This window comes from Panthera onca, chromosome A2 (assembly GCF_046562875.1).
Source record: "Panthera onca isolate mPanOnc1 chromosome A2, mPanOnc1 haplotype 2, whole genome shotgun sequence".
NCBI lineage: Eukaryota > Metazoa > Chordata > Mammalia > Carnivora > Felidae > Panthera > Panthera onca.
In genome coordinates this window covers 126,428,748-126,454,308 of record NC_138340.1, presented here as the reverse complement: position 1 = coordinate 126,454,308, position 25,561 = coordinate 126,428,748, and the positions used below count along the sequence as shown (strand labels likewise).

Below are 25,561 nucleotides of genomic sequence, written 5' to 3'. Positions count from 1 at the left end.
TTATTCATTCATTGATGAATCAAAAAATTAGTACATAGGCATACATAAAAGTTGCCTAAATGTTATTAAGCTGCCAAGGTATGTTTTCTTTCTTGTATTTATAGGGTACCTTTTTAGTGTAAACTTCCTATCAAATTTTTGTTTCCTATTAGGAATATGAATGAATATGAACACTTAATAGCCTTCTAGTACCATTTATTGGCAATAACAGGGAACACCTGTATTTAAGTTTTTCTTAATTCTCTAAATTCTTTTATATCTGCTGTAATAAACACAGTAGTATGCCTTATCTGTGGTTTCACCTTCTGCAGTTTCAGTTGCCTGAGATCAACCTCTCTCTGGAAGCAGATGATCCTCTTTCTGACATATCGTCAGAAGGTCAGTGGTAGCCTCATGCTGCTGCCTGTGTCATTCGCCCCCCCTTCCTTCTTATCACACAGTCATTTTATCATCTCACATCACAAGAAGAGGAGTGGGTTATGGTACCATAAGATATCTTGAGAGAGAGGCCACATTCACTTAACTTTTATTACAGTGTATTGTTATAATTGTTCTATTTAATAGTTATTGTTAAACTCTTACTGTGCATAATTTATAAATTAAACCTTATCATAGGTGGGTATATATAGGAAAAAAATAGTGTACATAGGCTTTTGTACTCTGCATTTTCAGTCATCCACTGGGGTCTTAGAACATATCCCCTGCAGATGAGCGGGGACTACCATAGTAACTAGATAACGACAGTTTTTCTAGTGAGTAAGCATATGCTAGGAAAGCTAATTTTATCCAAAATTAAGTACATACTTTAAAAACATACAACTACAAGTTATATTAAAAAAATTCTTTAACCTTTTTTAGGTCTAAATGTCAGTCCAATATAGAAGGCACCACATCTGTCTCTGCTGGAATTAAGGCCAAATTTCTTACCTTCTTCTCACCGTGTTTGATATATTGATGACTTGGGATCATTAGACTAGGGTATGCAAAAAATATATGCTAATCTGCTGAAATGGGTTTTTAATTATGTGCTTTTATTCTTTTAATAATCAGAGTTGTCATATAAAAAATGTAGCCTTTTTATGCTATATTTCCATTCTCTGAGATGCTGCTTTTTACCGTGCACATGAGTCATCTGAGGATCTTGTTAAAGTGCATGTTCTGATTCACTAGGCATGGTGGGGGGCAAAATTCTGCATCTGAAACCAGCTCACAGCCTTTCGACCACAGTTTGAATTGCAAGGCTTTCAAGAACAGTTTTGGGAACAGAAGCCAGGCAAAGCCTATCGAAGCCATTTCTTGTTACACTAACTTTAAGTCACATGCCTAGTTTATTAGTAATACATATTTTTTCAGTGGAGATATATATGTTGTATTGTAACTTGTAGTGTGTTCGTTTTCTGTAGTTGTGTTGAGCATATTATGTACGGCGGTGGCATTTACAAAGAATGAATGTACCGATCATGATGATGATGATGATGTAATAATAATTGACAGGTATTGACTACGTATTTGTACTTTAAAAAGCTTGACTAAATTTTCTCAACAAAACCATGAAGTAGACATTATTGTTACCCCATTTAAAAATGGGAGGCTTACTGACAACTTTAGTGACTTGCCCATGGCCACAAAGCCAGAAGGTGGATAGAACCAGGGCAGCAATGCAAGTAGTCTGACTCTAGTGCTTATAGTTTCAGTCTCTTTACTAGTCTGACAATAAAAAACTAGACTTCATAGCATGAATTTTCTAGCTTCTCTCTCAATTCCTATAAGATATATTTCCATTTTCTAGCTTCTTTCCCAAAAGGCCTTTTGAAGATTCTTTTTCTTCCTTATGTTTTCCTTTCTTGTGGCTTTTTCAAGATACTAAGGATCTCTGATTCATTACTAGGGTTTTTTTTTTTTTTTTTCTAGTCTTCCTTTCTGTATATCTGTGTTTAGAAAAGATCTCAATTTTCATATTCTTTTGATGTGAAAATTAATGAAGAATGAAAAGTAGGTGGTACCCTGCCCTGAATGAAAGATGAAAATGTTTTTGTAATGTTGAGACTGTTTTCTGTGAAAGATTAGCCCAGGAAAACTTCAAATTTTATAAGATTGTCACAGAAGAATTGTGGATTATTTTTTTGAGTTCTTGAAAATTGGGGCTATTATTTTTTTTATCCAAATGGCAGTTATAATTTAGTGATTAATCTGGAGACAGACCTTCCACTGTGAGTTCTCTTGCCAAACCACCAAATGGTCTTAGAGAAGCCAAGGAGCCCTCTGCCTTATCTCCTCAGCCTGTCAGGTGGTGACACTGTATGCAGTACCTTTGTCCTTTAGCAGGTGAAGGAGAAACAAACACAGAGGATTTCTAAGTACTGAGGTGTTTGTAAAAATTTGTGACAGTGAGTGAACAGTGTTTAGGATTAGATGTGGTACCTCAGTTGCAGTTTCATTTGGAAATCAATAAACACAGTACAGGTCATGATCAATAAGAATATAACTGGCTTATTACTCATCTCAAAATAATTCAAGGCTATTTTCATTATCTGTGTGTTTTTTTTTTTACAGTCCATCAATATTATGGAACTGACTTTACAGAAATATGGAAGTTATGAAAAATTTGAGCAGGCCACCGGTGGCAGCCTGCTATCTAAAACTCGAATCTGGAGTCACGTTAGGAAGTACATGATGAAAGAAGGCTGCGTGGGTGAGGTATGAATTGGGATGACACGAGATGCTGACTGCTGGCATTTTAACTCCTGGTGCCACATGGTTTTCTCTGCAGGTTTTGTTCTCCCATCCCCATTCTGCTCATTAAATTAGTCACCCAGAAGTCTCACTAAATGCTAAGTTTATGTCGCATTGAATTATTTTGCTCACTATGTGTTTTTCTTTACTTACTACCACATCTGTATACTTCATGGAATTGTTGGAATTGTTTTATGAAAATTCTTAAGAGATTTGCCTCAGTGGCTCCTCTTGTTAGTAGCCAGTTCAAAATAAGCTTTGGCCCAACAGCGAACAGGACTCTGGCTTGTATACCTTCCTTTGCATCATTGTAGCCAGGGGGGACTGTATTTGAGAGCGTGGCCCTCTACTTTCCTTCATTCCAGGAAAGGTTCTTGAGTTCCCCCGGCTCAAAGGAGGAAGCGTCAAAAGTGATTGGCCCTGAATTTCATCGTCTAGGTTTCTGGGAGATTTGAATTGGTATAAGCAAAATAAAAACATCTTGATTTATGGGTCTGTGGTTTCCTGTGAAAGCTGCTTAACCCCAGCCTTTATGTTTTGTTTCATATATTTATATTTTTCCTCTTGCTCCTTAGATTGTAGTACATCTCACTGAAGATCTGCTTTCCCGAGCTTCGATGACAGTGGTAAATGGATGTCCAACGCTGACCATCAATGTTTCCACTGCACGTGAGCACTGGCTGGAGGGAATGCTGAGGCATGAAATAGGTAGGGTAGCCCTTCTCCATTTGTTCATTTGTAATATCAGAAATCAGCATCAGAGAAACATTCTTTTATAATGGGGTTTTCTCTTAGCAGTATTTAGCAAAAAGTAATGAAATTTTTAGGTTTCACTTGAGCCAAGATAGTAATGTCTTACTTCAAATTAGATTTTTTCAGGCACTGTGTAGCTGTATTAAGCATGGATAGTCATTTAACTCCTCTGAATTTTAGTCCTCCCGCCTGAAACTTGAAGAAATTGAACTAAGTGCTCTCTCATATTTTTTTCAAATATCAAAGTCTGTGATTCTTCCCTTTACCTCTCCTAATGACACATGCAGTCCTTCTGAAGGCAGAGTACCTCCTGCAAAAGGCTTTAAGGTCAGGTCATTTTCCACTTTGTTTTGTAGGTACACATCAGTTTAATTTTAGAACTGTTGGTAGAATCTTTTTTTGGCTAAGAGTTAAAACGAGAATGTCATTTCTTGGTTTTTTTGTGTGCCTTTTCTTGTCCACAGGCACACATTATTTTCGAGGTATTAACAACCTTCAGCAGCCATGGAACAGTTGGACTGGTCGTAAAAAACATGAGCTAAAGCCAAACAATCCCACAGAGGAAGGACTGGCAAGTATTCACAGTGTCCTTTTTAGAAAAGACCCCTTTTTATGGAGGGCTGCCCTCCTCTACTACACTGTTTATCGAGCCAGCCAAATGTCTTTTTGTGAACTCTTCAAAGATATTGGAAAGTTTGTCAAAGACCCCAATACAAGATGGGATTATTGTGTACGAGCGAAGAGGGGATGGACTGATACTTCTCAACCAGGTGGGTGTCCCTTGACTATAGGTTTCCTGACTTGTGGTTAGTTGTCTGTTGATTTTGGTTACATCCTTCTCCACCAACCATAGAATTCACTTACTTATGAAAAAGTAAACCTGTTACTTGAGGTCAGTGCTAGTTTTCCCAAATCATGTTTCATTAGCATTATTTTCTCAAATCTCATTTTGAAAAATTTCAAGCCTACAGAAATATGGCAGTGATAGAATTCACACCCATATTACCCTTCCTGTAGATACATGAATAGTTAACATTTTGCCAGTTCTGCCTTCTCGCGCTGATTGTAAAAACAGGTTTACTGAGATATAATTCACATGGCATACATGGCATACAGTTTGCCCATTAAAAGGTACATGTCAGTGGTTTTTAGAATATTCGTAGTGTTGTGCAGCTGTCACCACTGTCTAATTCCAGAACGTTTTCATCACCCCAAAAATAAACCTGTACCCATTAATAGTCATTTCCCATTCCTTCTCCCCCATGCCCCCAGCTCCAAGTAACCATTACTCTACTTTCATAGGTTTGCCTGTTTTGGACATTTCATACAGATGGAATCATATAATATATAACCCTTTGTGTCTGGCTTCTTTCACTTAGCATAATGTTTTTAAGATTCATCCGTATGGTAGCATGTAGCAGTATTCAGTCCTTTTTATTGCTGAATAACAATATATATGTATATGAAATTTTATTTTTCTATTCACCATTAATGGACATTTGAGTTGTTTTCACACTTTTTGGCTGTTACAAATAATGTTGCTATGAACATTTGGGTGCAAGTTTATATTTTTAATTCTCATGGATTATATATATATTTTTGAGTGGAATTGTTGGGTCATATGGTAACTCTCTGTTTAACCTTTTGAGGAACTGCCAGAATGTTCTTCAAAGTGACTGCTCCATTTTACATTCCCACCAGCAGTATATGGGGGTTCTTATTTTTTTCTTTCTTTTTTTTTTTGATTTCAGGAATATAATTTAGTGACTCATCACTTCTGTATAACACCCAGTGTTCATCCCAAGAAGTGTCCTCCTTAATGCCCCTCACACCTTTAGCCTATCACCCCCACCCAACACCCTTCAAGCAGCCCTCAGTTTGTTCTTTGTATTTAAGTCTCTTATGGTTTGTCTCCCTGTTTTTATATTATTTTTGCTTCCCTTCTCTTATGTTCATCTATTTTGTATCTTAAATTCTGCATATGGGTGAAGCCACATGCTCTTTGTCTTTTTCTGATTTCACTTAGCATAATATACTCAAGTTCCACCCACATTGTTGCAAATGGCAAGATTTCATTCTTTTTGATCACCAAGTAATATTCTGTTATATATATATGTGTGTGTGTGTATATATACATATATGTGTATATATGTGTTACACATGTGTATATATAATACATATATGTACCATACACACACACACACACACACACCCCACATCATCTTTTCCGTTCATCAGTCGATGGACATTTAGGGTCTTTCCATACTTGGGCTATTGTTGATAGTGCTGCTATAGACATTGGGGTGCATGTGTCCCTTCAAAACAGCACTTCTGTATCCTTTGGATAAATCCTTGGTCATAGGATAGTTCCATTTTTAACTTTTTGAGGAACCTCCATGCTGTTTTCCAAAGTGGCTGCACCAGTTTGCATTTCCACCAGCATTGCAACAGGGTTCCTCTTTCTCCACATCCTTGCCAACATCTCTTGTTGCCTGAGCTGTTAATTTAAGCCACTTTGACACATGTGAAGTGGTATCTCATTGTGGTTTTCATTTGCCTTGCCTCCATAGACATGTCAAGTAAGAAGTTGCTGCAGCTAAGGTCAAAGAGGTTGTTGCCTGCTTTCTCCTCTAGGACTTTAATGGCTTCCTGTCTTACATTTAGGTCTTTCGTCCCTTTAGTTTATTTTTATGTATGGTGTAAGAAAGTGGTCCAGGTTCATTCTTCATGTCACTGTCCAGTTTTCCCAACACCATTTGCTGAAGAGACTTTTTTTTCCATTGGATATTCTTTCCTGCTTTGTCAAAGATGTTGGCCTTACGTTTGTAGGTCCATTTCTGGGTTCTTCATTCTGTTCCATTGATCTATATGTTTTTGTGCCAGTACCATACTTTCTTGATGATTACAGCTTTGTAATACATCTTGAAGTCCAAAATTGTGATGCCTCCATCTTTGGTTTTCTTTTTTAGGATTGCTTTGGATATTCATGGTCTTTTCTGGTTCCATACAAATCTTAGGATTGTTTGTTCTAGGTCTGTGAAGTATGCTGGTGTTATTTTGATAGGGGTTGCATTAAATATGTAGGTTGCTTTGGGTACTTTCGACATTTGAACAATATTTGTTCTTCCAATCCATGAGCCTGGAATATTTTTCCATTTTTTTGTGTTTTTCAATTTCTTTCCTAAGCTTTCTGTAGTTTTCAGTGTATAGATTTTTCACTTCTTTAGTTAGGTTTATTCCTAGGTATTTTATGGTTTTTGGTTCAATTGTAAATGGGATTTATTCCTTGATTTCTCTTTCTGCTGCTTCACTATTGGTGCATAGAAATGCAGCTGATTTCTGAGCATAGATTTTATATCCTTCAACTTTGCCGAATTCATGGATCAGTTCTAGCAGTTTTTTGGCATAGTCTTTTGGGTTTTCTACGGAGAGTATCATGTCATCTGCAGAGTAAAAGTTTGACTTCCTCCTTGCCAATTTGGATGCCTTTTATTTCTTTGTGCTGTCTGATTGCTGAAGCTAAGGCTTCCAACACTATGTTGAATAACAGTGGTGAGAGTGGACATCCCTGTCTTGTTCCTGACCTTAGAGGGAAAGCTCTCAGGTTTTCCCCATTGAGGATGTTGTTAGCAGTGGGTCTTTTATATATGGCTTTCATGATCTTGAGATATGATCCTTCTATCCCTGCTTTCTTGAGGGTTTTTATCAAGAATGGATGCTGTATTTTGTCAAGTGCTTTTTCTGCATCTATTGAGAGGATCATATGGTTCTTATCCTTTCTTTTATTTACATGGTGTATCACGTTAATTGGTTTGTGGATTGGTTTGTGGATATTGAACCAGCCCTGCATCCCAGGAATAAGTCCCACCTGATTGTGGTGAATAATTCTTTCAATGTATTATTGGATCTGGTTTTCCTGTATCTTGTTGACAATTTTTGCATCCATGTTCATCAGGGTCTGTAGTTCTCCTTTTTAGTGGGTCTTTGTCTGGTTTTGGAATCAAGGTAATGCTAGCTTCATAGAATGAGTTTGGAAGTTTTCTATCCATTTCTATTTTAGGGAACAGCTTCAAAAGAATAGGTGTTAACTCTTCTTTATTTTATTTTTTAATTTTTTTAATGTTTTATTTATTATTGAGAGACAGAAACAGAGCATGAGCATGGGAGGGGCAGAGAGAAGAGGCAGCAGGCTCTGTAGTTTTCATTTGCCTGGAGCAGACTCCAGTCTCTGAGCTGTCAGCACAGAGCCCAATGCAGGGCTCAAACCCACAAATCACAAGATCATGACCTGAGCTGAAGTTGGACGCTTAACCGACTGAGCCACCCAGGCCCCCCAACTCTTCTTTAAATGTTTGGTAGAATTCCCCTGGAAAGCCATCTGCCCCTGGACTCCTGTTTTTTGGGAGATTTTTGATTACTAATTCAATTTCTTTATTGGTTATGGGTCTGTTCAAATTTTCTATTTCTTCTTGTGTCAGTTTTGGTAGTTTATATGTTTCTAGGAATTTGTCCATTTCTTCCAGATTGCCCAAATTGTTGGCATATAATTGATTTATTCTCTTATCATTGTTTGTATTTCTGCAGTTTCGGTTGTGCTCTCTCTTTCATTTGTGATTTCATTTATTTGGGTCCTTTGCTTTTTCTTTTGATCACTCTGGCTAAGGGGTTTATCAATTTTGTTAATTCTTTCAAAGAACCTTTCACTGCTCTGTTCAGCTGTTTTTTTTTTAATTTTGATATCATTGATTTATGCTCTAATGTTTTATTATTTCCCTTCTTCTGCTGGTTTTGGGCTTTATTTTCTGTTATTTTTCCAGCTCTTTTAGGTGTAAGGTTAGATTGTGTATTTGAGACCTTTGTTCCTTTTATGACTGCCTTTGCTGCATCCCAGAGGTTTTGGGCTGTTGTGTTTTCATTTTCATTGGCTTCCATGTACTTTTTAATTTCCTTTTTAATTTCTTGGTTAGGTGTGCCTGGTTGGCTCAACTGGTTAAATTTTCAATTCTTGATTTCGGCTCAGGTCATGGTCTCACAGTTTATGAGTTCAAGCCCCATGTTCGGCTCTGTGCTGGCAGCATGGAGCCTGCTAGAGATCCTCTCTCTCTCTCTCTCTCTCTCTTTCTCTCTCTCTGCCTCTCCCCTGTGCACTCAAAAGAAACTTCAAAAAAATTTCTTGGTTAACCCATTCATTCTTTAGTAGGATATTTGTTAATCTCCAAGTATTCATTTTCTTTCCAAGTTTTTTCTTGTGGTTGATTTCAAGTTTCATAGCGTTGTGGTGTGAAAGTATGCAAGGTATGATCCTGATCTTTTTGTACTTGTTGAGGGCTGATTTGTGTCGCAGTATGTGATCTGTTCCAGAGAATGTTCCATGTGTACTCGAGAAGAATGTGTATGCTTTACGATGAAATGTTCTGAATGTATCTGTTAAGTCCATTTGGTCCAGTGTGTCATTCAAAGCCATTGTCTCCTTGTTCGTTTTCTGCTTAGATGATCTGTCCATTGTTGTAAGTGGGGTGTTGAAGTCCCCTACTATTATGGTATTATTATCAATGATTTTCTTTATGTTTGTGTTTAATTGATTTATATATTTGATTTTTCCCATGTAGGGGGCCTAAATATTTACAACATTTACAATATTTTACAATCTTCTTGGTGGATAAACCCCTTAATTATGTTATGTTGCCATTCTTCACCTCTTGTTAAAATCTTTATTTTAAAATCTAGTTTGTGGGATATAAGTATGACTACTCTAGTTTCTTTGATGACCATTGGCATGATAGATGGTTCTCCATCTCCTTACTTTCAATTGCAGGTGTTTTTAGGTCTAAAAATGGGACTCTTATAAGCAGCATGTAGATGAGTCTTTGTTTTCTTATCAATTCTGATACCCTGTGTCTTTTGATTGTAGCATTTAGTCCATTGACATTTAGAGTGAGTACTGAAAGATATGAATTGTGTTACCTGTAGAGTTGGAGTTTCTGGTGATGTGCTCTGGCTCTTTCTAGTCTTTGTTGCTTTTGGTCTTTTTTTGTTTTGTTTTCATCTTTTCCCCCAAAGAGTCCCACTTAAAATTTCTTGCAGAACTGGTTTAGTGGTCAGGAACTCTTTTAGTTTTTGCCTGGAAAACTCTTTATCTCTCCTTCTATTTTGAGTGACAGTCTTGCTGGATAAAGAATTCTTGGCTGCATATTTTTCCAATTCAGCACGTTGAATATATCCTGCCATTCCTTTCTGGCCTGCCAAGTTTCTGTGGATAGGTCTGCAGCAAACCTAATCTATCTTCCCTTATAGGTTAAGGACTTTTTTCTTCCTTGCTTTTTCAGAATTCTTTCCTTGTCTGTGTATTTTGTGAATTTGACTGTGATATGCCTTGGTGATGGTCAGTTTTTGTTGAATCTAATGGGAGTTCTCTGTGCTTCTTAGATTTTGATGTCTGTGTCCTTCCCCAGATAAGTTTTCAGCTATAATTTGCTCACATAACCCTTCTGCGTCTCTTTCTCTCTGTTCTCTTCTGGGAATTGTATGATTCAGTTGTTATTCCTCTATAATAAGTCACTGAGTTTTCTAAGTCTTGTATTGTGCTCTTTTGCCTTTGTTTCCGTCTTTTTTTCTGCTTCATTCTCCATAATTTTTTCTATATCACTGATTTTGCTGCTCTGCTTCATCTGTCCTTGCCATCATGGCATCCATTCGAGATTACACCTCGGTTATAGCATTTTTAATTTGTCCTGACTAGATTTTACATCTTTTATTTCCACAGAAAGGGATTCTGTGCTTTTTTCAACATATTCTTATTATCATGGTTCTAAATTCTAGTTCATCCTGCTTATATCTGTGTTGTTTAAGCCCCTGGCTGTCATTTCTTCCTGTTCTTTCTTTTGGGATGAATTCCTTCATTTTTCATTTTGGAGGAAGAAAAAAATTAATAAAATAAAAAATTTAAATTAAAAAATTTTTAAAAATTAAAAAAAATAAATGAAGCTAGATCCTAGGTGTGTTTTGGTCTGCTTGTTGAAAGAAGCTTTATGGAATAGAGAAAAAAGGGGAAGAAAAGGGGGAAAAGAAAAATGTTTTAAAAATTGACATAACAAAATCGAATAGAATAAAAAAATCTAAAAAATTAAAAATAAATTTTTCTGTATCCATGGAAAAGAAAGGAAACAAAATTTAAACAGATAAATGAACCAGCAAACAGAATGAAACCCAATTGAAGTTACATCCAGTTTCCCATAGAACTCAAACTGTGAAGCGCTCTATAGTTGGTACACTAAGCAGGTGGGGTGACTTGTGCTGGTCGTCTAGGGGATGTGTTTAGAAGGCGCTGTTGGGCAGGGCTTGATGTAACGGCTCTGTTCTCCACTAGGTAGCACTGCTTAGCTTACTGGGGTGGATCAGTGTGGTGTGCATGCACATGTGCAGGAGAGATGGAAATGGCTTCATCCAGCTTCATTCCAACTCTTCAGGGGAGAGTCTCACTGAGCAATGGCGAACGGCCAGCTTGCCCCAGAAAATGTTCATGCCATCACGCAGCAGCAGAGGTTCAGAGATTGTGGCAAATCACAACAAACAGCGAGCACCAGGTTTCACCACACTCCAGTGTCTTTGTCCCAATACCAGCAAACATGGCTGCTCTCCAGGGTCCGCTGGGACCTTTCCCTGTGGAGAGGCTTTATGACCTCTACAAAATGCACTCTAAGCAGGGGAAGCACTTCTCCCCGTGTGGCACATGGACCCCTGGACCACTCTGCCTGCTCCTGGGGATTCACCCTACTTCCTCACCAGAGTGCCACCAGGCACTGAGCTCTGGAATATCAAACTCTGTGCTCCACTGTTTATAGAATGCCGGTAGTATTGAGACTCCTCCTTTATTCCTGTCAGTGGTTTTGGGAAACAGATTTCTTGTTCAGTCCCCTGCAAGTGTTTTCACTCTTTCTCTCCAGGGAAATGTTTTCCCTGCACTCTCCCAATGACTGCACTCTTCTCCTTTGTCTCTGCCAAAACAGCTCCCTACCTGCTGTGGCTTTTCACTCCCCCAGTTCTCCTCTCCACACTGTGTACCTGCCAGTTTCTGGGCTCAAGTTATGCAAATTCTCTCTGCTCAGTCCTAGGTGTGCAAAATGGTTTGGTGCTGATCTAGCTGCATTTCAGGGACAAGAGAAGCTGAGGGAGGGTCTCCATGCTGCTCTGCCATCCTTTGGTTCTTATTTTTCCATATCCTTACCAACACTTACTGTTTTCACTTTTAAAATTATTATTATAATCATCCTAGTGGGTATCTCATTGTGGTTTTTTGTTTTGTTTTTTAAATGTTTTATTTTTTAAAATTCCAGTGTCATTAGTATAGTGTTATATTAGTTTCAGGTTTACAATATTGTGATTCAGCAATTCTGTATTTATTCAGTGCTTATCACGATAAATGTACTCTTAATTCCTTTCACCTGTTTCACTCATCTCCCACCCACCTCCCCTCTGGTAACTGTGAGTTTATTCTCTATATTTAAGAGTGGTTCTTTTGGTTTCTTTTTTTCTTTGTTTTGTGCTCCCTTGCCTCAGGAGACAGATCTAGACAAACATTGCCAGTGTCCAGTTATTCCCTGTGCTCTTTTCTAGGATTTTTAGTTTCGGGTCTCACATTTAGGTTCCTTAAATCATTTTCAGTTTATTTTTGTGTATGGTGTAAGAAGGTGGTCCAATTTTCCCAACACCATTTGTTGAAGAAAGTTTTCCCCATTGAATATTTTTGCCTCCTTTGCTGAAGATTAATTGACCATATAATCATTGGTTTATTTCTGTGTTCTCTATTCTTTTCCATTGACGTATGTATCTATTTTTGCATCAGTACCATACCGCTTTGATTACCAGAGCTTGGTAATGTATCTGGAAATCAGGATTGTGATAACCTCCCATATTGTTCTTTTTTCCCAGATTACTTTGGCTATTTATGGTCTTTTGCGGTTACATACAAATTTTAGGATTAATTGCTCTAGTTCTTTGAAAAATGCTATTGATGTTTTAATAGGGATTGCATTAAATTTGGAAATTGCTACGTAGTATGGTCATTTTAGCAATATTGTACAAATCTATCAGCATGGAGTATCTTTCCATTTGTGTCACCTTCAGTTTCTTTCATCAGTGTTTTATAATTTTCAGAGTACAGGTCTTTCATCTCCATGGTTAAGTTTACTCCTAGGTATTTTATTTTTGGTGCAATTGTAAATGGGATTGTTTTCTTAATTTCTCTATATGCTCAATATCAGTGTATAGAAATGCAGTGGATTTCAGTATAATGATTTTGTATTGTGCAACCTTACTGAATTCATTTATCAGTTCTAGGAATTTTTGCTGGAGTCTCTTCATTAAGTTCTTCATTAGTAAACCATACTAAAAGCGTTAAATCTATACTCCTCTCCCCACCACGTTTTAGGTATATGGTGTCATAATTTACTTCCTTTTGTGAATCCCTTGACTGATTTTTATACATGTGCTCTATTTTATTACTTTTGTGGTTCCTACTTTCCTTATTCCTGCTTATGGTCTTTCCTTTCCACTCAGTGAAACGCCTTTAGCATTTCTTGTAAGGCTGGTTTAGTGTGATGAATTCCTTTAACTTGTGTTTGGGAAATTCTCTCTCTCCTTCTGTTCTGAATGATGTTTTCTTTCAGCATTTCAAATATATCATGCCACTCCCTTCTGGCCTGCAAAGTTTCTGCTGAACAGCTAATAGTCTTAATTGGGTTTCTCTTGTGTGTAACTGTTTTCTTTTCCCTTGCTGCTTTTTTAAAAAAAAAAATATAATGTCTGTTTATGTTTTGGAGAAAGAGTGCAAGTGGGGCAGAGACAGAGAGGGAGGGAGACATAGAATCTGAAGCACGCTCCAGGCTCTGAGCTGTCAGCACAGAGCCTGACATGGGGTTCAAACTCAGAAACCACAAGATCATGACCTGAGCTGAAGTTGGACGCTCAACCAACTGAGCTATCCAGGCACCCCCTTTCCCTTGCTGCTTTAAAATTCTCTCTTAATCTCTGCTTCTTGCCATTTTAATTACTATATATTTTAACAAAACAAAAAAATCAAATAAAGGAAGCTAGATCCTAGGTGTGTTCCAGTCTATTTGCTCAGAGACGCTTGATAGAAAAGAGAAAAAAACATTTAAAATTAAAAAAAATTAATTGAATAAAAAATTTGTTTAAATTTAAAATTTTGCTCTTTATCCAAGAAATAGAAAGAAAAGAAAAACAACATAAAAACAGAAGCAAAGAAAACAACCAAACCAACAAACAGCTTGAGACCCAAATGAAGTTACATCCAGTTTCCCCTAGAATTGAAACTGCAGCATACTATAGTCTGTAGACTAAGCAGTTGGAAGGGATTTGTGCTGGTCTTCTGGGGGAGGTGCTTGGAGGGCACAGGTAGGCAGGGTGTGGTGTAACAGCTCTGTTCTCCACTTGGTGGCTCCACTTAGCTCAGTGGGGTCGGTCTCTATATGTACGCACACCTGCTAGAGGTGAAAATAGCTTCACCCAGCTCTCTAATCTCTGGCATGGAATTTTGTGCTCTCACAAACATGATCAAACACCCCTCCTTTTTCTTAGCCTTCCATCCACTCCCCACCTTTACCTTCTGTTCAAGCTGTCTACCAGGTGGCGCCTCCCTCCAGAGTTTTATCTCATATGGGGCTGTGTTTCAAAACCCCACCCTTCAGAGACCCCTGCGGTTTAGACCTGCACTGATTCTCTGGGGGAAGATCTTGCTGAACAATGGCTGGGTGCTGGCTTGTCCCAGAAAATGTCTGCCTGCTCCCAAAGCAGCAGAGGCTCAGAGTTTATGGTAAATCACAACACAGCTGGCACCAGGTTTTCCTGCACTCTAGTGTCTTTGGTCCAATTTCAGTAAAAGTGGCAGCTCTCTGAGGTCTGGTGGGACTTTTGCCCACTGGGAGACCTCTACCAAATGGATTCCTAGCAGGGGAATCTTTTCTCCCTGTATGGCACACGGGGACCTTTCAGAGTACTGCTCCTGGGGATTTGTCCCACTTCCTCACCAGAGCACTGACAGGTGCACTGAAACTTCAGACCACGCTCCACAGTTTATAGAATCCTGGTGATATTGGAACCCTCTCCTTTCACTCTGTAATAGTTTTGGGGAACAGATTTCTTGCCCAGTTCCCTGTGAGTGTTTTCACTCTTTTTCTTTCTCTAGTTGCTTTTGGGGGGAGTGCTTTTCTTACATGATCCCGATCTGCTGCATTCTCCCCCCCACCCCCCGCTCCTGTCCTCTCTCCGCAAAAATGGTTCCCTGTCCTCCATGGCTCCGTGACTTTTCTGTCCCCCAATTCACCTTTCCACACCATGTACCTGCCAAGTTCTCTGGCTCAAATTATGCAGATTGTTGCGTTAATCCTCAGATCAGTTCCCTTGGTATTCAAAAATAGTTTGATGCTGATCTAGCTGTGTTTCAGGGAGGTGACAAGCTCAGGGTCTCCATACTACTCCACCATCTTAACTCCATCTCAATTGCTATATATCTTGGTGCGGATCTCCTTGAGTCGATTTTATCGGGAGCCATTTGTGCCTCCTGATCTGGATTTCTTTTACCTTCCCCAGATTAGGGAAGTTTTTAGCTATTATTTTTTCAGATAAATTTTCTTCCCTCTTTTTTCTCTCTCTCCTCCTTCTGAGGTCCTTAGAATGTTATTATGCATGATGGTGTTGCTGAGTTTTCTTAATTTATTTTCATTTTTTATTGTTTTTCTCTTTCCTGTTCAGCTTCTTGATTTCCATTACTCTGTCCTCCAGGTTGCTGATCCATTCTTCTGCTTCCTCTACTCTACTATCTATTCCTACTAGTGTATTTTTAATATCAGTTATTGAGTTCTTGATCTGGGATTGGTTCTTTATGTTTTCCGTCTTTTTGTCGAGGGTCTTAACTGAAATCTTCCACTCTTTTCTCAAGCCCATGAGGCCATTACTTTAAATTCTCTGTCAGGCATATTGCATAAACCGTTTCATTTAGCTCTTTTGCAGGGATATTGTCCTATTCTTTCATTTGGGAGATATTCCTCTGTCTCCTCATTTTTTCTAACTCTCCTGGATGTGTTTCTTTGTGTTAGTAAAGTCAGCTACCTTTCCTGCTCTTGAGAGTAGTGGCCTTATGAAGAAGAGGTTTTGTAGTGCTGTGTGGTTGGGGTGCACTGCAAGATCCACAGTGGTCTGCTGTTGGAGGGGACCTGCAGCCATCTGGGAAAACTCCTGTGGAGGACAGGATGGAGGGGTGGATCTGCAGGAGAATACAGCTTTGCAAGCTGGGCGAGGGTCTGCTCTCTGAGGGGACCTGTAGCTGTTTTGGAGAACTGCTGAGGATGGGCTGGAGGGGGCAGGGTGCACTGTTAGCAAGCCAGGTGGAGAGTGTTTGTTCTGGTTCCTGCATGTGTCCATGTATCTAGGTTGTGGTTGGGAGAGGGATGGCACCCATCAGCTCTTTTGTTCTTGGAGAAGTCTTCTAAAGATTCTTGTCCCTCCAGCACACATGCTGAGATTAGTAAATAAGTCTCCTTCCCATACACCCCAGTGCTGCTTCTATGCTGCACCTCAGTGGGGTTGTTTGGTATGCTTTCTCTTTAAGGTTAGGGACTCAGTTTCCTATTGCTCTCCAGGTCTCCCATGCCAGAGCTTTGTGATTTTTAAAGTTCCAGGTATTAAGCCCCACTGACTGTAAGAACCCATGAAGTTAAGCCCCTCTGGCTTTCAAAGCCAAATGTTAAGGGATTTGTCTTTGTAGTGCAGGTCCCCTAGGTGTAGGGTGCCAGGTGTGAGATCTGCTCCTCTCCCTTCAGTATGTTTTACATTGATCCTCTCTCCTTCCTGCATGCTTATGGTGTTCCTCTCTCCTGAAGACAATCTCCTATCTCTGCCCTTTCTACCCTCTTCAGTGTGGCCTCTCCTCTACATTTAGCTGTGGAGAGTGTGTTCTTCCAGTCTTCAGGTTGTTTTTTTGAGTTATTTACACTAATGTGGGTGTCAATAACTATCTTCATCTTGGGACAAGGTGAGCTTAGGATCCTCCTACTCTGCCATCTTCCTTGGAAGTCCTACCACACTGGGGTTTTGATTTGCATTTCCCTGATGATTAATGATGTTGAGCATCTTTTCATGGTCCTTTGCATATTTCCTGTGGATAATTGTCTATTTAGACCCTTAGTCCATTTTTTTATTGGGTTACTTTTATTATTGAGTTGTAAGAGTTCTTTGTATGTTCTAATTACAAATCTCTTGTCAGATATAGGATTTACAAATATTTTCTCCCATACTGTGGAGGAAAAATAGCTATAAGGAAAGTGTTCCTTATAGCCATTTTTAAAAATCTAGATCCAGTCAGGGCTCTTGCATTATGTATCTCTAATAAGAGTTTTGTTCCTACTGAAAAGTAGGACCAGCTTATGAGATAGGAGCCTAGTTTACAAAGTGTCCCACTTTTTGTCCATAATTCCTATGCTTTTAGCATACCTAAAAAAAGTAATACTTTCTTAATGTAGGACTTAATGGAGGATAGAATTTTAGTCCATTTAATAGAGCAAAATTTTAGAAAATTTACATAAGTTATGTCACGGGAGAAAAATTTTCTTTGTGAGTGGAACACTCTTAACTAGTCTCCGTTCCCGTGGGCTGTTCGCACTTTCCATGTCTTCATATTTTATTCTGCTTTTAAGTGTCCATGTTAAAATCCAGTTCTAATTCTTATTTTCATATGGAGGAATAGTATCAACATTACCTATAACTTTTTAATGGTGTAAGGAGTAGCATTTTTAAAAACCAGGGGTTTCTGAGATCCCATGTCTCCACATTGCCTTTGAGATTCACTGCTTTGTAGGCATCCTTCCCCTTGCCTCAAGTGCCTCTGTGTACATGGGAGTTAGGGTTATGACCAAATAGTGGGAGTGTGGGTGACATATTTATGAGTCCTGTATTTTTAACTACCTGTGTTTCTTTATAACTGGAAAAAATGCTGCTTTAATTATGGGAGAGGGGATCTGGAGAGAAAAAATTCTTAAAGGGAAGCTGCCACTTGGCACATTATCCTGGTGCTTCCCAAGACCCTCTATTTTATGTTATGAAGACAGTTAATTTGCCGTGTATATTTTCACTCAGGGCTGATTCCTACAGTAAAGGGAATGGGTTAGTATCTGATTACTTAGTAATTTTACTAAACGTCAGAAAATAAATGCTATTGTGGTTCCTCCAGGGTGCTTCAGTAAAGACCAGGTCTACTTGGATGGCATCCTGCAGATCCTCCGGTACAGAGAGACCATTGACTTTCATCTACTGACTGCCCTGGGGAAGGTGAGTGAAACCAATGGCAAAACCATTGGTTGGTGTGAAACCAACACCCGGGGTCATTATTTCCTTCAGCTCAATTTGATGATTCAATAAGATTCAGGTTCAAATTGTTTTTATACTTTGTGTTGGAGTAAGTTTCCTTCTTGTGATAACTGGAGGGAAGAAGTATGGTTGTTACAAAACCAAGTTTCAGAATTTCTTCGTGGACAATAAGAGGTAAATGAAGGGAAAAATAAATTTGGCAATGTATCTTTAATGTACATCTTCTAAAGCATTTTAAAGTGAGCTGCAAATATAACACTTTCCCCTTTATCTCCCAAATATTGTGACACGACCATGTGATTTTTTTTTTTAAGAAATGTATCACTGATTCAATACAATATCTAAAACACAGTCTACTTAATATTTCTCAGATTATCCCAAAAATGTCCTTTGGATCCTGGCTCACAAAAAAAGAGCTACAATCAGGATTGGATCCTGCATTTGTTTATAATATTTAGTCTCTTAATCTGTAACAGTTCCTCTTGTGCTGCCCTCTACCAAGTGTTTTTGTTTTTCCTGACATTTTTGAGAGTCCAGGACCATTTTCTTGGGAGTTCCTACAATCTGGATTAATGAATTGTTTTCTTATGGTTAGATTCAGGCTAAACGTTTTTTACCAAGAATACACTACATGCGTGACTTGTATAGTTTATAGTGCATCATGCTAGAAAGCAGACATGTGATTTTGTTCCATTATCAGTGATACTTCGTTTGATCACTGGGTAAATTACAATGGAAAGATCTGGAAAGATCAGAAAATAAAGGTATCTTTTTTGTATTAAATAAGTAATCTGTGGGGTAATACCTGTGAATGTACTGTTCCTTAAATCTTTCAAGGAATGGTTTTAATATCCATTGTTCTTTGCCCAATCAGTTAATTACACTAGTGGTAGCAAAATAGAGATATTTTGATTCTTTTGCATTTCATTCTTTTTTGTAGTATTGTTATGGACTTACTCTTTAAAAAAAAAAAAAACTTTGAGAGAGCATGAGTGAGGGAAGGGCAGAAGAGAGGAAGACACAGAATCGCAAACTGGCTCTGCACTGTCAGTGCAGATCCCAAGGTGGGGCTCAATCTTGCAAACCGAGAAATCATGACCTGAGCCAAAATCAAAAGAGTGAGACACTTAACCAACTGAGCCACCCAGGAACCCCAGACTTACTCTTTTATTCAGCCCTTCCACTGGCTACTCCTTTGTTTTTAAAAACATGTCATCATGTTTGCTGGCTAAGTAAAATGCTCTGGGCTCATTTTAGACTTTTTCTACCCAAATCTCAGCTGAGATATTTTTCTTTTTCTTTTTCTTTTTTTTTTTAAATTAACGTTTATTTATTTTTGAGACAGGGAGAGACAGAGCATGAACAGGGGAGGGTCAGAGAGAGGGAGACACAGAATCTGAAACAGGCTCCAGGCTCTGAGCTGTCAGCACAGAGCTTGATGCGGGGCTAGAACTCACGGACCGCGAGATCATGACCTGAGCCAAAGTCGGCCCCTTAACCGACTGAGCCACCCAGGTGCCCCTATTTTTCTAAGGATAAAAATTTAATACACAGGAATCTGTTGCATTTCTACATATTAATAACAAAGCAGAAAGAGGAATTTAGTCCCATTTACAATCGTACCAAAAGGATAAAATATCTAGAAATGAAGATGCCACAAACAAGTAGAAGGATATACTGTGCCCTTGGATCAGAACAATTAATACTGTTAAAATTTCCCTAATAGCCAAAGCAATCTACAGATTCAGCACAATCCCTATCAAAATACCAGTAGCATTTTTCACAGAACTAGAATAATCCTAAAATTTGTACAGAACCACAAACAACCTCGAATAGCAAAGCCATCTGAATAAAGAACCACACTGAATGTGTAAGAATCCGAGATTTCAAGGAACACTACAAAGCTGTAGTGATCAAAACAGTATGGCGTTAATACAAAAACAGATACGTAAATTAATGGAACAGGATAGCCCAGAAATAAACTCATGCCTTTATCAATTAATCTATGATAGAGGCAAGAATATACAGTGGAGAAAAGACAACTTCCCTCAGTAAATGGTGCTGAGAAAACTGGACTGCTTTCTTACACCATAGACAAAAATAAACTCAAAGTGGATTAAACACCAAAAACTAAAAGCAAACAGACACAGTAATTCTTTGGACATTGACTTTAGCAACATATTTATGGCTGTGTCTCCTCAGTCAAGAAAGGAAAAATAAATTACTAAACCACACCAATATCAACAACAAACCCATTTTCATTACACTTAGTGGTATAAATACTCAAATAATTTCAATAACTTAAATTTTAAAATGTAATAAAATACAATATGAACATGATTTCTTTATAATCTTTCCACTGAATCAGGAAGAGTGTTGATCAGAAGACAGTAGTTTTTAAAGCCAGCCATGTTTTGGAATTTAAAGTTGTAATGACAGTTTCTAGAACTTAAGCCAATCTTTGGTATTTATGGGTGAAACGTTTTATGTAAGTAAGTGAATAACGTGAAATTTTATAAAATATTTGCTTACAAATATTCAAAATAAAAGTAAAATAATTCTACATAAAACACAGTTTTATTTCTGAAATTAAATAGAAAATAGGAATTCAGTATATAATTGTGCTTATTCCTAATTCCATAATATGGCATTTATATTCTAGCTATTTCCTGGGTTCTTTTATTTGAATTTAGGACATTTGTTTAGATTTAGAGTTTCTCATACACATGTATTACATTTAGTTGTATAATTTCTAGACAAACTGAGTATAAGTCCAAGATTGAGTGTTAAGTCAGTACTAGTGATTTTTTAAAACACATTCTTATTTAATAAAGGAAGTCACTGATTTTTGTTATTTTGCAGGTATTAAAGTAATTTGAAAACCAGTCCATGTAAAGTTTCACTTAAGACTTAGGGAAGAAGTTACTTGCGTATGAAAACTATCTTCCTTTTTTCAGGTCTCTTATGAAGATGTGGATCGCTTAAAAGGATTGGCAGTTATTGAAAACATGAGGGTCCCTCATTTCCTGCAGGACCATGGCCGATACATGGAACATTTAGAGAAGATCATGGAAGTGAATGAATTGACTGACAGGGAACTGAAAGATCTTATATATTAATCAGCATTCTTGCAGACATAGTGAAGCTATACCTCTATATTACCAGTTAGGTGCAGTTAGCACCAGCATATTTATAAAAGATGAGTGTTTACATGAGTTTTCTGAAGAATGATCTGCAGTATTCAGCTGAATTTTTAAAAGGTTAAGTACAAACCTTACACTGTTTCCCTAACATGTTTCTATAGGCTGCAGGGGGAAGTTCCTCCTATTTTCATCTGGATCTCAACAGAGTCTGATGAAACTACTACTGGTGAGTGTTTTTGAAGAATCTTGGTCAAACTGAGTAATAAGCATCTGCCTGAGCACCAAGACCAGCCCTGGCTAGAGACTGAATTCCAGTCTTGTTTTAACTACAAGATTATATTTTACTTGATAAATAATGGCAATTCTTTGAAAAATTAGTTTTGTTATGCTCCCAAAAGCTAGCTGCTTTTTTTTCTTTATTTTACACATTATTGTTTCACCTTATCAATTTATAGGAACTAAATTAGAGAATTACCTCATTTTGTCTAGTTATTCCCTAAACTTTATTTGCTGAAACAAACTTTATCCCTTCCAGATTTTAACGAAGTTTTAGGGTCTTTCCCTCCCCATTCCTGTATATAGATGGTAAGTACAAGTGGTTTGTCTACATAGACTAAAATAGCTAGGGAAGAGAGAGAAGCTACTCACCTTTTTGTTAAATGGAGCGACCAGCAAGACACAAATACACTAATGTAGTTTCTGTAGGAGCTGGATGTTGACTAGGTAGCATCTACCGTCAACTTGACCATGCCCTGAAAAATGGAATTCCTGGACATTGCCATTTGGTAAACTGGTCTTGTGATATTGTCTGAGTATATTTTATTTCATCAAGCCAATAATGACAGTTTGACTTTGAAAAATGAGAGTTCTGTTTTGCTACATTTTCTCTGCTAAAAGCATATACCCCTAGCTTTGTATAATTTATTGATTTCCATACATACTTGGGTATATATACTTGGAATCAAATAGTTCTTCAAACAGCTTATTTTAATGATCAGGAAGAACACTGCTGTAAATACCCCATTCAAAATTGCTACTGTAATTTTTACCCAAAGCTATCTGAGAGTTTATCTTTACCTCATTTCAGGCTTAAATATGGTGCTAACACTGGTAGATGTATACTGCAAAGCCTGGTCCACATTCCTGCTAGGAAATTATTTTAGGAAATTTTATGCAGGCTAGGTTATGTGATTTTCTCATTCACGTATCTAGAAGGGCTTGCCTCCAAGAAGAATGTTGCAGCAGACAGGATGTATTCTAACTGGCATCTGGTGGTTCTCACAGAGCCACACATGTCACTTTTGGTAAGTAGCAGGCCAGGCCCTTTGGAGCATTAAACGTACCCACACAGTGCCATGATTGCTGGAGTGTGGCCTGCACATTTCTGTGCAGAGCTGGGGCATACACTGTGCCAACACTGACTAGATACTGGAAAACCACTCTTGACCCCTCGAGCATACTTCCTTGTAGCATAGCCCTCCAGTTTCAGCTTTGGTGTAGCATTTTCTAACTTTGTCTTCAAACTTATCAAAGGTGATTGTGAAAACTGTGCATTAACTGGAATTGAAGTATAGACAAATGGCAATATTTACGTCCTGTGATTTAAGCCCAAATGCTTATAAATTCAACATCTGTAGGCAATAACTGCTAATCATGTTACAGTTTAAATATAAAGGAAAATCACAACAGCCTTAATATCCTGTTGGTCAAAGGATTATTTATAGTGATTCTAGTCCCTGAATTTTAAAATGGATATTCTGTATCTGAGTTGGAAAAGGAAACACTTTCTTGCCTTACTGCTTCAGTATAAAGACAAAAAACCAGTGCTATCCAGACAAAAAAATGACCTTAAATCACATTGATTGTCTTAAGCTATTTTAAAAGTTAGCAATGAACCAAAAATTGTTGCAGATTAGTAGAATACCTAAAGAGCTCTAAACTTTAAAAGTTGGGATTGAAGATTTAATTAGTGTTTATTCTCTTTCCTGAAATAGCACTAAGGTCAGTTTTGTTCCCTAAAATTGAAGTTTTAATAAATAGAAAATTTATAGCAGCAGTACTTAGGAGAATAGTTGAAGGTTGCATTAATTTTAATAGTTACTTGCTGTAGGCTATTGAGGATTAGAATTTCATCAGTTTTGTCCACTGTAATTCTAACATAATTGTATCAAATACAGTTAGGTTTTCACATCAGATGGGATTCAGAGTGAATTGTTTATATACCTAAATCCATAGTCTCCATTTCTTTACATTTTCACCTTTGTAAAGATGTTTAAGATTTGTATTGTTTGTTTTGTATATATTTGGGCATCTTATGTTTAGCTGTAATAGAAATAAATAGCACTGAAGTTCTCAAATGAAATATGTGAGTATATGCGCATGCAAACCTTAATTATATTTTTGTGGTATTTCTGGGTTTTATATTGTATGGTAATTATTGAAGAGACCATTGTTTGTTTATCTTCTAATGTCCTTTTTTATAAAGTACTACATTTACCACATTCCACCTTTCCCCTAATTAATTCAGCTCATACCCTCATGGAGCTGTTCACAGTCCAGTGAGGAATAGTAGCACAGAACCACGTTACAGCATGGCTAGTCTCATGCCCAAAAAGTGCTACCAAAAGAACATAAACTGTAATCAATGGGCCTGCTTCTGTGTTTGAGGCACCTAAAGACCACTTGCAAAGTGGTTAGGGTCCACAATATTTCATTACCACTCTGCAAGGCTTGTGTTTGGAATCTGAGCACCTTTAGCCCAGGAGAAGGAGTAGACCACAAGTACAGCTGCTTGGGTCATCAAGGGCCTGGAGGAGATCCCTTGAGACCTCCAGCAAGTGCCCAAAGGAGCCAGTGCTTTACCCTTATGCTTAGTGGTTGTCTTTGAATTTACATCTTTACTTGTGAAAACATTGTCAGCTGGCTTTGACATCCATTTTTCTTCACTGATTCCAGTACCTAAAGGAATTAATTTCTTAAAATTAGTGCTAGGATGTGAAATACTGATGTTTGTTAGCTATGGAAGAGCTTTAAGAATACATAGAATTTTGAGAGCACAGAGAGCAAGAAGGTGGCCATCTGCAAGCCAAAGAGAGATACCTGAACAGACCCTTCTCTTATGGCCCTCAGGAGAAACCAAACCTGCCAATACCTTGATCTTGAACTTCTATCTTTCATAACTGAAAGAAACTGCACTTAGAGGAAGAGGACAAAACAAAGAACAGAAATTTGACACTGAGAAGAGACAACTGAATATTCCACTTCTTTCCAGCCATCCAGTTATCCTTTACTGGATAAAGACAACCAACTTCAGAAAATGATGTCAGCAACATGGCTGAATAACACGTCCCTCATTTGTGCACCTTCTCCAACCTCCCAATAATTTGGCATCCATCCATAGGCAAAAATGCCTTTGTGGGAGCTTTAGGATCCAGCAACACACACAAGCAACCCAGGAGGAATCTTGCCCACCCATGCATCGGGTAACAAACAGACCAAGATCCTGGCTTGGACCCAGCAGTGGCCTGTGAACAAGTTTCAACCCCTCTCAGCTGCAGTCTGCAAACCCCTAGGAAACACTAAATCTCAGGCAGTAACCCATGGACCGGAGAGGCTTTGTGTAAGTCAAAGTTACCAGCAGAAAAGTTTCAGCACACCATTGGAGCAAAAAATATGTTTAGATGCATTGAAGAGGAATAGTTTAGCCTCATCACTTCTCCCCCAAAGTGGAACAACTCCAGGCCAAGTGAGATCTCAGGTTGTGATTTCTCCTGTGGGGGGAAATGAGAGTACATAAGTGTCCAGCTTCCCCACCTTTGCAGAATGCTACCAAAGAGGCCCATTTCACTCTCATCCCAGAGTACTGAATCAAGTCTGTGTGACTAGGGCATGGGAAGAAGCTGGAAGGGTAGCAGATAATGACTTTTGGAGGCCATTAAAGGGATATACAGTCTACCAACTGCATCAGTCTCCATTAAGCTGGCTCATGAGCTTCTGGGGATGCCTTACCGGTGGATCTCCCTGACTAGCCCATGGGAAACCCCCAGTGCTCGATGCATCTCTCTCTCTCTCTCACACACACACACACACACACACCCTGTGGCTGGCTCTCTGCACTCCCAACAGCACTGAGAGCATACTTTGGCAGACAGCTAGTGACCAGGTACAAAAAGTCTGCCCAAATTTGTGGGCCAGAGAGGTAGAGCTTTAGCCCTACCCTTGGGAAAGCAAAAAGACTGTCCACACCAAGGCTTGTCCATTGCAAAATCAAGAGAAGGCATACAAACTTAATGCTACCACAAGAGGGGTGCCTGAGCGACTCACTTGGTTAGGCGTCCTACTTTGCCTCAGGTCATGATCTCACAGTTTGTGGGTTCAAACCCCACATCAGACTCTCTGATCACAGCTCAGAGCCTGGAGCCTGCTTCAGATTCTGTGTCTCCCCCTCTCCTTACCCTTCCCCTGCTTGCACACTCTCTCTCTCTCAAAAATAAATTTACAAGATTTCTACCACAGGAGGCAGCAAGAAGCATGGGGCAGTCATATCCATACAG

General features: G+C 38.4%; 2 protein-coding genes across 3 annotated transcripts in view; one reads left to right on the top strand and one right to left on the bottom strand.

Moving 5' to 3' along the window:
* Window positions 1-21,754, top strand: part of MATCAP2 (microtubule associated tyrosine carboxypeptidase 2) — a 72,594-nt gene extending 50,840 nt beyond the window's left edge. For both annotated transcript variants that reach the window (XM_060632877.3, XM_060632878.3), the window contains 5 exons: window positions 2,554-2,697; window positions 3,309-3,441; window positions 3,951-4,256; window positions 17,729-17,826; window positions 20,823-21,754. In XM_060632877.3, coding sequence (XP_060488860.1) covers window positions 2,554-2,697; window positions 3,309-3,441; window positions 3,951-4,256; window positions 17,729-17,826; window positions 20,823-20,984 — 843 coding nt within the window. In that variant the 3' untranslated portion in view covers window positions 20,985-21,754. The remainder of the gene's footprint in view (window positions 1-2,553; window positions 2,698-3,308; window positions 3,442-3,950; window positions 4,257-17,728; window positions 17,827-20,822) is intronic.
* Window positions 21,755-21,862: 108 nt separating this feature from the next.
* EEPD1 (endonuclease/exonuclease/phosphatase family domain containing 1) overlaps window positions 21,863-25,561 on the bottom strand; it is a 240,787-nt gene continuing 237,088 nt past the window's right edge. The window contains exon 9 of the transcript XR_014137313.1: window positions 21,863-24,778. The gene's annotated coding sequence lies outside the window, so the exon portion shown is untranslated. The remainder of the gene's footprint in view (window positions 24,779-25,561) is intronic.